At 28.4% G+C, this 13,621-nt stretch overlaps 4 protein-coding genes across 5 annotated transcripts in view; 1 reads left to right on the forward strand and 3 right to left on the reverse strand.

The window, feature by feature from the left end:
* Nucleotides 1–1,002: 1,002 nt before the first annotated feature.
* On the reverse strand, nucleotides 1,003–2,638 carry LOC129613044 (elongin-B). The gene is made up of 4 exons (XM_055526938.1): nucleotides 2,429–2,638; nucleotides 2,083–2,176; nucleotides 1,881–2,025; nucleotides 1,003–1,764 (listed from the first exon to the last, which is right to left on the reverse strand). Exons 1-4 carry the CDS (start codon nucleotides 2,429–2,431, stop codon nucleotides 1,641–1,643), a joined length of 366 nt encoding a protein of 121 aa, XP_055382913.1. The 5' UTR covers nucleotides 2,432–2,638; the 3' UTR covers nucleotides 1,003–1,640.
* A 1,279-nt stretch (nucleotides 2,639–3,917) lies between these two features.
* On the forward strand, nucleotides 3,918–10,234 carry LOC129612997 (WD repeat-containing protein 55 homolog). Its single transcript, XM_055526871.1, has 4 exons — nucleotides 3,918–4,074; nucleotides 8,633–9,333; nucleotides 9,392–9,560; nucleotides 9,650–10,234. Coding segments are annotated over exons 1-4 (1,371 nt in total). The 5' UTR covers nucleotides 3,918–4,072; the 3' UTR covers nucleotides 10,149–10,234.
* On the reverse strand, nucleotides 4,431–7,179 carry LOC129612996 (regulator of MON1-CCZ1 complex). Of its 2 annotated transcripts, none has more exons than XM_055526869.1 (9): nucleotides 6,945–7,179; nucleotides 6,743–6,888; nucleotides 6,359–6,684; nucleotides 5,926–6,312; nucleotides 5,610–5,868; nucleotides 5,400–5,556; nucleotides 5,090–5,332; nucleotides 4,820–5,030; nucleotides 4,431–4,759 (listed from the first exon to the last, which is right to left on the reverse strand). In XM_055526869.1, the coding sequence occupies exons 1-9, from the start codon at nucleotides 7,041–7,043 to the stop codon at nucleotides 4,716–4,718; spliced, it is 1,872 nt and encodes a 623-aa protein (XP_055382844.1). In that variant the 5' UTR covers nucleotides 7,044–7,179; the 3' UTR covers nucleotides 4,431–4,715. The 2 variants fall into 2 exon arrangements, with proteins under 2 accessions (XP_055382844.1, XP_055382845.1); XM_055526870.1 differs by having other exon boundaries at nucleotides 6,743–6,878; nucleotides 6,945–7,085.
* Nucleotides 10,235–10,615: 381 nt separating the features above from the next.
* Nucleotides 10,616–13,621, reverse strand: part of LOC129612961 (uncharacterized) — a 52,237-nt gene continuing 49,231 nt past the window's right edge. Inside the window, exons 34-36 of the mRNA XM_055526824.1 lie at nucleotides 12,100–13,621; nucleotides 11,813–12,032; nucleotides 10,616–11,755 (exon numbers count right to left, since the gene is read on the reverse strand). The exon at nucleotides 12,100–13,621 is cut by the window's right edge and continues 398 nt beyond it. Of these exons, the coding sequence (XP_055382799.1) occupies nucleotides 10,810–11,755; nucleotides 11,813–12,032; nucleotides 12,100–13,621 (2,688 nt within the window). The 3' untranslated portion in view covers nucleotides 10,616–10,809. The remainder of the gene's footprint in view (nucleotides 11,756–11,812; nucleotides 12,033–12,099) is intronic.

Consider the following 13,621-nt stretch of genomic DNA (forward strand, 5'->3'; position numbering starts at 1 on the left):
TACATATGTATAAAATCGTTACAAATCAGAAGGAGCAATGAATCCTGTTTCCAATTTTACGATTTGATGAATGTTAAATGATCGTTTATTCATTTTGATTCTTGCATGGTCATGTATCGTGTAATACCACTCGAATACATTTATTCAAACTTGGAAATCTAAAATTATGTGTTCAAATCCATATATACTGTACATACAAACATACATAAATTACTATTGCATTAATTAAAAAAATGCCATATAAAAACAAAAGAAAGTTAATATAAAATTTTGATAAAATAATCAAAAACATACAATTTACTATAAAATTAATTGAAAACGAGAGTAAAACTTATAGCAATTGACCTTTCCACTTGATAATCAATTAAAAATTTCTTATTACTTCCAAAATTCTTAATTTTATTTGTAAATTAAGTTTACTATTTCCAAAGTAAAAAAAATTAAAAATAATTTAAATACCTTTATTTTTTAAAAATATAAATATTAAGTTCTAAAACAAAAATTTGTTTAAGAAAATAAACAAAAGCCCTCTTAATTACAATCAACTGTCTCTCACTTAAAATAATGAGTTTTTATTATCCTTTAAGAGCTAGTTTAAAAAAAAAATACAAGAACTTTTAGCATTCGTAAAAATTTAGAAAAAGATAATTTAATGATTTGCTCATGAATATAAAGTTATCTTAAAGTCATTTTATTTATGAAAATATATTAAGGAAAGAGACTTACTCCTAGTTAATTAACCATAAAAACAAAATAAAAATATATACTTATATTTGTATATCTATATTAATGTTTTTTGATTTTGCAATTATTAAAATATTAAATACACACATCGTGGAAAATATGGAAAAACTTGTTTTAGAGACTATCCCAAATTGCAGACAAAACTTGATTAATCATAAATTATTACCGTGGAAATTTTGATCTGTTTCAAAATAACTATTTTTGCTAAAACAAAAACTATATTTTACATAGCTATGTATCAAGTAATAAATATATATATATGCTAGCCATACAAATGGTTTTTAATTAAAAAGTTTAAGTGTGTACCTAGGCACCGCTATTCACAAAAATTTTAATTTAAAGTTTTTATTATTTATAAATGCCGGAAGTCTTACAATTAAATTAAATCGGTAATGAGCATTTGTAAAATGATTTATTTGCCGTCATTAAAAACATAAAAAAGACGGTTTTAGGATGCACATGAATGATTTTTAGTACACAGCCTGATGATGTATCAAACAAGATTTTTTTTTAAATTTTCAGAAGCTGACGCCGACGAAAATCCGCGTTTTAAAGCTATAAAAAATCAAAATTACATCCTAAAGCCAATACAAAATTTATGGACGACATAAAACATTATCAAAAACTACTCATTAAAAAAATTTTCTAAAAAAATGTACATATTATGAATTTATTGAAAAATTTAACAAAAGAATGTGTTCAATCCCATATTTGTTTTCCTAATTTTTGTTTTTAAACTCTAATTTTGAATTTCTAATAGAATTAACATATTTTCTTGCAACTAAATTATCATGGATAAAAAAAATCAACAATTTGAATCCCAAGATGCTGAAATCAAAATATTTGTCGCTCTGTTCATGAAAATTTTTTAATTTCTTTCAAATATTTCTTTTATTTTAAGCAATTTGCTCTTGCCCATTTGCGGCTTCCTGATTCTTCATTACATCAGGCAAATCAGGCGGTGAAGAATATGGAGTAATTTCAAGGCATTCAAATTCAGGTGTTGCAACGTTATTCAATCTAAAAATAAAACAAACTTTTAAATTTTCACAACATCTAGATTGTAGATGAAATTTTCAAAACATCTAGATTGTAGATTGATTTCAAACTGTAATAAAACTAGGCTTCTAACGTACCGTATAGCTAATCCAAGTTGAGCCGGTGCTTGAGCTTTTGCTGTTGACATTGTTATACCATAGTATAGCAGAGTTTGCTCATCTTCCATTGGTATATTATCCTTATTATATAATATCTGATCTGACGGTTTTACCTTTAGAATTCCTAGTTAAAATAAGGATGTATTCAAATAGCTAGAATCTTTATAACTAAGTTTTTTACCTTCAATCATTCTTTTAAGTTCACTCACAGTAGTATTTTCTTTGGCATCTGTAAAAATTGTAGTTTTTTGCCGCCTTATCATTAAAAAAACGTCCTATAATTAGAAACATATAAATGGTAATGAAAATTCTTCCAAAGCTATATTTTGAAAATATTTAATTTTAACTATTTTTGCATGGTATTACTTAAAGAACATCAATCATACAGAAAAGATTAATAAACAATTAAGATGTAATAAAATAACTGATCAAAGTTCAGTATGTGTGTATATACTTTTCACGCTTGTTTTGTAGTCTGGATTTCAAAACAGAATGTAAAATAACTTTATTCAAAAATAAAATCTTACCATTTCAAAATGTCAGACTTGCAAGCCTTTTCTCTATTTTTCACAGACAAAATTTATTAGTGCTAGATTTTTCTTAAAATAACATTTATTTTTGCAAATAAAACTATTCTTCTAGAAATAAATAAATGGGAAAACGTCCTTATATGACTATTTAATTTCTTTAATTAACTTTTATACCAGCATTCACAAGTCACAAGTCAGAAGTTTATTTCAAATTAAATTTCCGCTGTCACATCAAATGTCATTTATTTGAAGTTTAAGTTGATAGATAGTTTACACATTTTACTGTTTTCATGCTCCCTTTCAACATTTTGGAAATAACCAGAAGAAAAACGTCACAGCCGAGTGTTACTTTCAGACGAATGTTCCTGTCAGACTTCCTATTTCTTTTTATTCTAACACAATTAGTTACAAATAAATAAAAAAATTAGTCTGCAAAGTAATACACGATTAGTTCATAATTGCATTTATCATGAATTTTTCAACGTTCTTATTTTTGTTTTTAAGTTTTACAAAATTTTATTTTATTTTTTATATAAAAATCAGTCATTGACTTGCGGCAAATAATGGAAAGCACTCTATTCTCATTTACTTCTACATCTTATTAAATATAAATGGCAGACAGAAATAATTTTTGCGATAATTTGGAATAACGATCAGTAGATTTTTAGTTTGGTTGTAATTTTCTTAGCAAAATAATTCAATTTCGAAGTAAAATTTGAACTCTATTAGATAATTTCTATATGATATATAAACATCTATCTGACTTAGTCGTAGATTTAATCTTAGATTTTATCATACATATATGCAAGTAGTTAATATCCTACATGCATGAAAAAGTTCTTATAACAGTTTTATATATATATTACTGACCAGCAGTAAAGTTTATAATTCTTTTTTTGCGGTGAATGGCAACGGCGGAAGATTTACGTGGTTGACATAACAGCAACCGAATGGCAAAAATAACTGTTCAGTATTTCGCACAAAATGTCACACAAACATAAAAGCAGATGATGTAAACAAAAACCACCAACGATAAAATAAAATTTTAGATTATTTTGGTAAAATTAATTCTGGCCAATCCCATTTATATATATGCATTGTATTCTACAGAATTTTTGACATTTCGCAGCGGAAAATCACTCTTTTTAAAATTAAAATATGTAAGTAAAAATTTGAAACGGTACTATGTATTTTTTAGGTTCATTAAAGCAAATTCTTTTTTCAAGAAAATTTGAATAAAAACAAATATTTTATTTGTGCAAAACAATTAGTTCTCATGTCATTCATCAAAATGCAAATATCGGTCATAAAAATAAATAATTATTACACGAAATTAACTTATTTTGTGAATTGAAATCCTGTTTCCAATTTTGAACGAAAATAATTTTTTGTTGTGCCATTCCAGTTTATGTTTCATTTATTTGTTTGGTGTACAGAACTGATTCTTAAGATTCTAAACGGGTTCCTCACAGCCGGTGTAACGTCAAAAAAAAAAAACATGAGCTCTTGTTGAAAATTTAAAAAGTTGTTCATATATCGTTTATTTACTAAATATTTTTCAATAATTATACTATATTGTAAAATTGAAATTCCAAAACATTATATTTGGCAGTATTTAAAGTTGATAAAAATTGTTATAATATGTAAGTAAATATTAAAATTATCACTTCTAAAATTATTGGTGCGTTGTTAAAAGTTAATGCAAACTTAAACAAAATTTAAGTAACTTCTACAGAAATTAAGCAAAATATTTCTTATGAGCAGCGCCGATTCTAATTTTGGCATTAATTAGCGTTAGCGCATGAGAAAATTTTAATAATGCTCCAAAAAGCGTATAAAAAATTCGTTGTAGCATATTGTACTTACAAGAGTTCTTTAAAAAAATTAAGTACCTAAGGATAAAGATATCTTTAAATAAGAATAAAATTACTATATATACTACTACTACTATTATAGTACTTCTAATATAATTAAAAATGAAACACAAAAACATTTTAAATATATCATAATTTACTTGTATGGCTTTTAAATACTTTAATACGTACACAATACTATGGAATCCAATTAACAAAACAAATTATACACCTATCACAATATTTGAAAAATCAAAATTTAAAATATACTTAATATTATTAAGTTACTTGAGTGTTCATATACATACCCCCAATAACTTTAAATTTAATATTTTGACAACATATTTTACTTAACATAATCATACATTTAGATGTACATATTTGTTAAAATTTAAAAATCATGCAATTAAAACTTAAATATCTAAAAAATTTTACTGTTGAGATGGAAATAATTTGTTAAAATGCTGAACATAATCTGAAAAATTAAAGAATAATTTAAAAACCCTAAAAACTTATAATTTTAAATCAAACTTACTATTAAGAGGTTCTATATTTTCACGTAACTTTAGATTTCTTTGTTGAAAATATTTGAAAGTAGCATAAAATACTAAGGGGTCTTTTGTCGATTTTGCTGCTTCCAAATATTTTCTAGCTGGGATGGTTTCTGCTGAATTTCCTGGCAGAGATTTTAATATTTTTAATGCATCAACAATTTTTCCCTGCTCAAGCAATACTTCCAAAATAAACTAGAAGAAATAATAACATATTTTATTCGAATATTAAAAACTATTAAAGCTTCCAATACTTCAGTAGCGTTAATTTTCTTTAACATATCCAAAGCCGTTTGAGTTATTATTGGATGCACATTTGAATGAGAAAGCAAAAAACACGCAATCGGTTTGGATTCCATTATTAATGAATAATCCACTAATCTTTGGAGAGTTCCATAATGATTATTCCTTATCAATTCGGAAACTATCATTTTACTAAGATTTTCTTCTGCGATTATTTCATGTTTATTTAATGAATTAATATAAAGCAACAAAACCTTTTATCAAAATATAAACTGTAAATTTTTTTTATACTTCATACAAATTAAAAAGTTATATTCAAACCTTTTCGGCATGAGGCTTTTCAGAAATAGAAGCAAATACACGATTTTGCATTTCCGTTTGATCTATTACTACCCTAGGAAGTGTTGGTAATTTAGGCAAATTCTTTTGTGAGGAAGGTAGAGCCGTTTGATTATGCATTTGGATTATTAACCAATCTCTGAAATTCATGTAAATTTACATAACATTTTTTGTAATTTATAGAAATCTTACTTATAAAATTTATTAATTTTGTCAAATATATTCTCTAAAGTTGGTAGTAAAGTGCCATTGTAATTCTCATCCACCAATTGCTTCAAAACTCTTAAAATTACTACCTCTCCATGAACTCTCTGCAGCAAAAATTCTATTAAACGAACTCTATCCGTTATAAGATTGCAAAGAGAGTCCATTTGCAAGCTTAAATACCACATACAACCTAATTTTGCATCTATAACTACATTTGGTTGAAAAACAACCCAGTTTATGGAATCTTCAAAACAAAAATTTGAAAAATTGTTCAATTATTTTTGGCTGTTATTATAATTACATAATTCACAATCCATCGTTTGTCCATCTGGCGACAAGCTGGGTAATTTTAAAGAAAAAGGTTTTATCGTCCTTCCCGGTGTCACAGGCGCATGATATGTTACATCATTAATGTCTTCACCTTTCAAATTAATATCAAATAACATTGAGGTAGCTGAAGCCTGATGATGTACTATAATTAAATTATCCACGACATTCATCGCAAATCGTCCACCATGACCTAACCGCAAAACGTGAGATTTTCTCGGTGCAAGTCCTGGTCCATCTAGCAGATAAACTAAGACTTCTAACAAACGGTTTGAGTTTTGTTGCAATATAAGTACTGCTAATTTTCCGTATATCTGTCCCAAAGTCACCTCTCGCTCAGGTATTTCTCTATTAGTTTCCACTAAAAAGAATATTAAAACTACGTCTTTTTGTTTTATTTTACTTACAGTCTAGTTTCGGTAATTTTTCTATCACTTTTTGTTTTATTCTAACAGGATAAATATTATTTCCTTCGCATGATAGCAGTGCTAGATTCCCTTCGGAACACCAAGTAAACCATTTCACAGGCATCGGGGAACTTTTAATTAATTTCATTTGTTTTTTCTCAATATTCGTTGTAAATATTTGTATTCCATTTTCAGAAACTATAGCTACATCTCTGTTATGTACCCAAAAAAAACCATATATAACATATTTTGAGTTATATTGAATAATTTCGTTAGGCTGAGGTTGTCCATCCCGAAAACATATGAATTCAACCAAATTTTCTTTTCTGGTAATATGTACATTCAATTAAAAAAATCTAAATATGTGCAATATTTGTCTCTAACCTTTGAACTGCCAAAATCTTGTTATCGGGAGAAAATTTAATAGATCTAATCGGACCTTTATCATCCATGCAAAAAGAAATTATATCCTTTTCTGTGGGACCCTTTACCACAACACCTGTGGCTCCTCCAGAACGTACTGTAAATATCTTGAAATTGCATGAGTATATCAATTGTTTCGAAGTCTATTTATTGAAAAAACTACCTGTTTATTCGAATCGTCGAAAAAGGCATTATTTAATTGACTAGCAGCGTCAAATCTTATTGGATTTTTGCATAACTCAACATAGTATAAGTCCTCCATATTTTTTTGTTATAGAACAATTTTCATACTTAGTTTGAATACAATAACAACTTATTAATTTTAACAATTAAAAACTTATAATTTTTGGCTTTTATTGAACAACGTTACGAATTGGATATAAAATTAAGGCCTTAAAACTTTTTTAGAAATGTCAAATGTCATCAAACATCTACATTTACACACATTATATATTTCTCCTAGTAACAAAAGGTAAGGTTCGGACGTATGTTTTGAATGTATAGAGTGTAGGAATGGCTCTAATGCATAAAAAATTTAGTTTTTGATAGTTTTAAATAAGATAAAAAAACTCCTTTTTGAGGGACCTACTTCAAAATTTAAACTGCAAATTAAAAAATTTCAGATGATTTCAATACTAATTGGGTTAAAATAAATGTATAACGATGAATTTCCAGAAATGTTTAGTGGTATTTCTAAAAAAATGTCAAATGAAATGTCAAAACAAACAGAAATATATGCACGAGGAAATATTTAAAATATGCAGTAGACTTCAGGTCAAGTATATTTTAGTCTAGCTAAAAATACTAGAGCATATTTTTTATACATGAAATAACAAGAATATTTTGCACAAATGATTTCCAAATTCCAACACTCCTTGCGATTTTTGTACAAATTCGTAAATCACATTTTATTTACTCTCTGAAATCGGTGGTCTGATATTTACACTTGTATTCATTGAGTTTTTGTACAAACAATTAACATTTACTTTGTCCGAGCCACAGGGACATTAACAAATACACTTTATTTATTATCGGGAGCATAAAAGAAGTGTTGTGCATATGCTCAATGCACACGTACGAATAAGCTCAATAAATTGTCGTGTAAAAAATCGTGGTAAGGTCGTTTTACACGATCAAATAAAATTGTTAAGAGAATAATTTCCGTTTAATTACGGTAGCAGAAATGCAAAATAATTTTATAGATTAATATTGTCAACCAAAATTGATCGTGTAAAGTTCATAACAAATTTAGTTGTGTAGTTTGTAGCTTTGTATCTGTACTTTCATCAAATTTATTCAGTAATTTTTAAAAATTTTGATTTTGAAAAAAGTTTATTGTGTGAACTTTAATCGTATTGTTGTTTACAATAAATTCTTGTATCCTCATATTCTGATATTCTGATATTCATATGGAAAAATCTCCCCATATCGAATTACAGATTGGTCAGAAATTTTTCACACATGTGATCCTATATGGATCAAATTTGAAATTCTGTTCGACAAATTTGTACGAGTATAAGTATGTTGTTTTAAATCATTAATTATTTTAAATTAAATTAGTTAATTTTAATTTTATTTTTATTTGGAATATAACACTATTACTTTTTTTTATTTGAGAAATAATCTGAGAATATGGTTTTATAAATATTGATTTAACTACAAATTCTTTAAAAATGTTTATATATGTATTATATAAACATATTTTGTTTTGGTAATTTCCCTGTTTTGATATTTGACGATACTATTCTATTTTTATTAAGTACCTACTCAAATCAGTTATTTCTAAAGTTGTTCTAAAATATTGTTTAACTGTAGTCAATTGGTATTGAAGTTTTTCAATTTCAATTTCAGGAAACAATTTTCTAAAAATCCTAATAAAGCAGATGATTCTGATTATACTGATGATGAATTAGGAATTGACGAAGTTGAAGACATAATATTGCCAAATAACGGAAATGACTTGTCTCATTCTGAATCGTCAGATATTGGCATATCAGAAAGTGAGGATGAATCTGATTATATTCCAGATTCAGACTCAGATTCTGAGAATAGTACAACTAATATTCAAGAACCCACCACAAGTAGAGCAGGAACAAGTAGAGAAACAAATACTAGCAAGAAAAATGGCGATGATGATGATGATGATGATGATGACGATGATGACGACAATGACGAAACGATAAAAGCTATTAAGAATGCGATTAAAAAACCTAGAACACATCCACCAGAAATTAAAACACCAGATTTTGTAGTGGACTTAAGCTTTCATCCTAGTGAAGATATATTAGCCTTAGGAACTATAGTTGGAGATATTTTGTTATATAAATATTCAAATGATGGAAACGATTTAATTAAATCTTTAGAAGTTCATATGAAACCATGCCGGTCCGTTGAATTCGATGACGACGGAGAAACTATATTATCTGCATCTAAAGATAAGTCTATTATGTTGACCGATGTGGAAACTGGAAAATTGAAACAATTTTATGATAAGGCTCACAATGAACCAATTTATAAATTGTATGTTATTGATGAAAATCTGTTTTCAACTGGTATGTTCATTATATTTCAATTTTATGAGAAATAATATTTGATGTTTAACATATTAAGGTGATGAAGCTGGGACATTAAAACTTTGGGATCGCAGGCAAAAGGAACCTATTTTCAGCTTGAAGGAAGTAGAGGACTATATATCATCAATATTAACAAATGATGCGAAAAAACTGCTATTATTTACTAGTGGTGATGGTTATTTGACAGCGATAAATATTGCAGCTAGGTAAATTCACAACCTAAACTTTTGAAAACAATTTTCCAAATATTTGCAATGAAATAAACGTTTCTTATTCAATTTGTATTTTTTTCCAGGAAACTTTTTGTGCAATCGGAGCCTTACGATGAAGAATTAAATTGTATGGGGCTATATAGAAATGATTCAAAAGTTATAGTTGGTTCATCAAAAGGTAAAATTTATTCGTTTAATTGGGGACAATTCGGTTATCATTCGGATATGTATCCTGGTGTTAAAGCACCAATTGAATGCATGATTCCAATAACAGATAGAATAGCATGCGTTTCTGGTGAAGAAGGAATACTAAGAGCAACACATATAACACCATTTAAAAACTTAGGTGTTGTCGGACAACATAAATTAGCTGTTGAATCCATGGATATTAATCACTCTGGGGAATTTATTGCATCATGTTCACACAATGAAGATGTGTTTTTTTGGAATATTAAGTACTTTGAAGATTTTCATGACATAAAATTTAATGTTAAACACAATGAATATAAAGATCGGAAACATAATTTGCCATCATCAAAAGTTTCAAATGCCTCGGATTTTTTTGCTGATTTAGCTAACTAACTTGTAATAATTGTTTTATTACAAATACATATTATAATTTGTATGATTTTCTATTAATAAATTAAAAAGAAGTAATAATTATTTCATAAAAATTTCTTTATTAATTTATAAAATAATTTTCTTAATGGTAGTTTTGAATAGAATATGAACCCATTATTTTCTTCACTTTTTCCCTGTATTACTGTAGTTCTTGATACGCTATAAGTATTAAAGACATTTTATAAAATTTTCAAGAGGGAGCTCGGCTGTTTTTTGTTTTTTACATAATATTATCTTTATATATTTGCTTTTGTATTTCTGCATTTGAATTAAAAATAAAAATATGAGATTTACCTAAGGAAAAGGAAATTAATAACAGCAAAGAAATAAATCTGCGTAACATAAAATACCTTATTTAAATTATGTATATATAGATGTATGTATATTTTCATGTTAAACTAACTTACATAATTATCACTTATAAAATATTTTATTTCTTGTTTGTTTACAAAATAATTATCGTTTCAAAAATACATATTTAATATCCTTATTTTCTACTCTTTTACTATCATGTAAAAGTCCTAATTACACATTAAAATGTATAAAATTTTTAAACAAAATCGCTTGTAACTTTTTTTATAAGTTATAATCGAATTTTCATGCAAGAGAAAAGTATTTCCGGTTAAAACCTTTTCTTCTCATCAAATAACGATGTTTTTTTCTCTTTTTTTGTTTTAGAACTATTATTAATATGGCCGTTGCTGTTTATTATATTGTTAGCGCTGTTATCATTAACGCTTTCATTAATATTATTTATATTACTACTACTGCTGTCGTGATTACCATTTTCATGATTACTGTTATTGCTGTTACAGTTATTGTTTGTGTAACTGCTATTACATCCATTATCATCTCTTAAATAAATGTTGCTGTTATTATTATTGTTATCATTGTTGATATTATTATTGTTTTTATTATTACTATTACTATTATTGTTATTTATATTATTTATGTTACTATTGCTGTTGTTATTGTAACTATTATTTTGATCGTTATTGTTATTACTAAATGCAATCATATAATCTTTAAAATTAATTTTTTGTTGTAATATTGAAATAATTACACCTTCGGTCGCAATTATTTGACACTTTACAGAATTACTTTGCTGCATAATATCATAAAAAAATGGCATATCCTCATAACAAGAGACTATTACATAACGATTTGGTAATTGTGAATTCAATTCAGCAATTGAAACCTTTGATCGACGTTTATCTTCGATTTGTCCACCAGAAGATTTTATTAAAGAAATCATATCCTTCAAGGATGGAAAAACTGAAGGTGTGATATAAAATATTTTTCCTTCAAAAAGCTTTTGACGAATTGGTGATTCCAAAATTTTATCTATGTTAAATTGAAATTTTTTTTCCAGTTCTGTGTCAGTAATTTTGAAGTTATATTCTGGAAGAAATTTCCCATTTTTAGCGCTTTCAACTATCCAATCACTGTGGCAGACATATTTTACATAAAGTAGTGCAATTAAAAATTTTGTTGTTCTATTTTTTTTTGTTGTCATAACTATATGTGTAGCATCAGTCACATTTTCCACAACAATTCCTCCTAATACACTAAAAAAATCAATTCTTTGTGAGAAATAAGTCGAAATTATGTCCAAATTTTCTTACTTTATAGCGTTTTTTATACCATTAAGATTATTAACTTGAAAGAGAAAAATTCTTGGGGCATTATCTGGAAGTGGATATTCAACACAAACCATATTATCCGGAATTTCTTCCATTGGCTCGATTTTCTGACGTTTTAATTTTGGCTCCGCTGGATCCGTTAAGTGCCTTTTGACGCGCTCATGAGCTTCTTGAGTCAAATTAATAGGTGCTTTCCAAGCAGCTAAAAATGCATAAAAACAAGACATTAGTTTTGAAATTTTATATAAAGATAAAATTTTGTCCCTCACCCATCAATTGAGGAACTAATCCATAATCTATACGAAGAGGACCTGGTATATTATATTGTTGATATTTTGGATTATCATATTGAGACATTGTACTCAAATTTCCAAGACAAACATCACTTAACCATGTTGCATTAACAATCGGAGTGTTCAATTCTTTGGCTTTTTTATACTTTTCACCTTCTAGTTTACGACAAATTAATATAGTATTCGCTCTGCTAAATGTTTTTGTGTAGCAAGCTCCCGATTCTTCAATCATAGCTCGAATTCGTTCACGTTCCTCACCTTCGAATCCAGAAACAGAAATTAAATGCTTTGTTGCTGGTTTTTGAATCCCAAAAATACTTGGAGCTGGTAAGTGAAGAGCTTGACATGGTGGAAAAACTAATTTTTTTCGCATTACATCTCGAAGCCAATATATGGTCACACATCGTTTTGAGTCACGCAAAGCTTGCATCACTACTCCATGACGTTGTGTTCGGCACAAAACATGTGTTACACGTTGACAGTAAACATTTTCAACTTCTCCGCCAGCGTTTTTTATTAAAAATATGGTTTTATCAATATGGTCCAAGCGATTGTTATTACAGCGATTCTCATCTCCTTCATCATCACTCTCATCGCTTTCAATTCTATCATCGTCGTATTCCACAATAAAAAATGTGCAACCCAATAAGTATAAATTTGGCGGCAGCTTTAGATTTGGATTATGTCCATAAAATTGGGGTCGTGGGGGTTGTATTGGAAGCGGTGGTCCCCTAACGCCGGCGCTGAAAGGACCTTTTATTACTCCAGCATTTGGAGCTTGGGATGATTGAGGAATATTTGTTGGTACTATTATTTGTTGCTGTGATTGCTGCGAAATTAGTTGCTGTCCAGAGCTTGCTATCTGTCCAACTACTTGATTACCTGAAAGAATTTGAGGGTTATTGGCCAACATAGCTGCACGACGTTGTTGTTGCAGTGCCAAAAGCTCTTGTTGTGTCCTAATTGGTGTTGTACCAGCTACGCTCTGGCTTAAAGCAGCATTATGTTGAGCAGTCATTAAACGAAGTGTTCCCGCTGCTGAAGGCTCCACCTGCGTACTTTGTGTACCAGCAGTTTGAACATTAATAATGCTGCCTTGTGTCGGCGGTCCAGTAGGGCTTTGCGGTACAACAACATTTGGCACTGAAATATCGTTTTGATTTATTACGGTACCCACAGCTCCAGCGGTACTGGAACGGCGGCTATTCAACATTGTTGCAAGAGCTGTTTTTGTTTTGATATTTGCAGCATTGCCACTAATTGTTACATTTTGTGGGATTTCAGAATTGGGTCCCACAACTACATTTGGAGCAATCGTTTGTGACGACTGCTGGCCAACAACCTGATTAATAATGGTTGGAGTTGTGGTACCAGTCACGACCGTTTGTGCACCAACCTGAATGGTTTGCGTATCATTTGCAAATGGTTTGCTTTGATCGCCTCTTTGTAACTGATGTTGTTGATAACGCAATTGTTGTTGTTGCTGTCGTTGTTGCAA

Source organism: Condylostylus longicornis, unplaced genomic scaffold (assembly GCF_029603195.1).
Source record: "Condylostylus longicornis isolate FDR11 unplaced genomic scaffold, ASM2960319v2 ptg000080l, whole genome shotgun sequence".
Taxonomy (NCBI): domain Eukaryota; kingdom Metazoa; phylum Arthropoda; class Insecta; order Diptera; family Dolichopodidae; genus Condylostylus; species Condylostylus longicornis.

Coding starts and splice junctions, on each gene's coding strand:
- LOC129613044 (XM_055526938.1), bottom strand. Junction 2,026..2,082: donor ACTTAAAAGAATGATTGAAG/GTAAAAAACTTA, acceptor TATTTTAACTAG/GAATTCTAAAGGTAAAACCG. Junction 1,765..1,880: donor CAACTTGGATTAGCTATACG/GTACGTTAGAAG, acceptor TTTTATTTTTAG/ATTGAATAACGTTGCAACAC.
- LOC129612997 (XM_055526871.1), top strand. Junction 9,334..9,391: donor TGAAAATCTGTTTTCAACTG/GTATGTTCATTA, acceptor TAACATATTAAG/GTGATGAAGCTGGGACATTA. Junction 9,561..9,649: donor GCGATAAATATTGCAGCTAG/GTAAATTCACAA, acceptor ATTTTTTTCCAG/GAAACTTTTTGTGCAATCGG.
- LOC129612996 (XM_055526869.1), bottom strand. CDS start 7,043: ATGGAGGACTTATACTATGTTGAGTTATGCAAAAATCCAATAAGATTT. Junction 5,031..5,089: donor AGAAAATTAACGCTACTGAA/GTATTGGAAGCT, acceptor TATTTCTTCTAG/TTTATTTTGGAAGTATTGCT. Junction 4,760..4,819: donor AAATATAGAACCTCTTAATA/GTAAGTTTGATT, acceptor TTAATTTTTCAG/ATTATGTTCAGCATTTTAAC.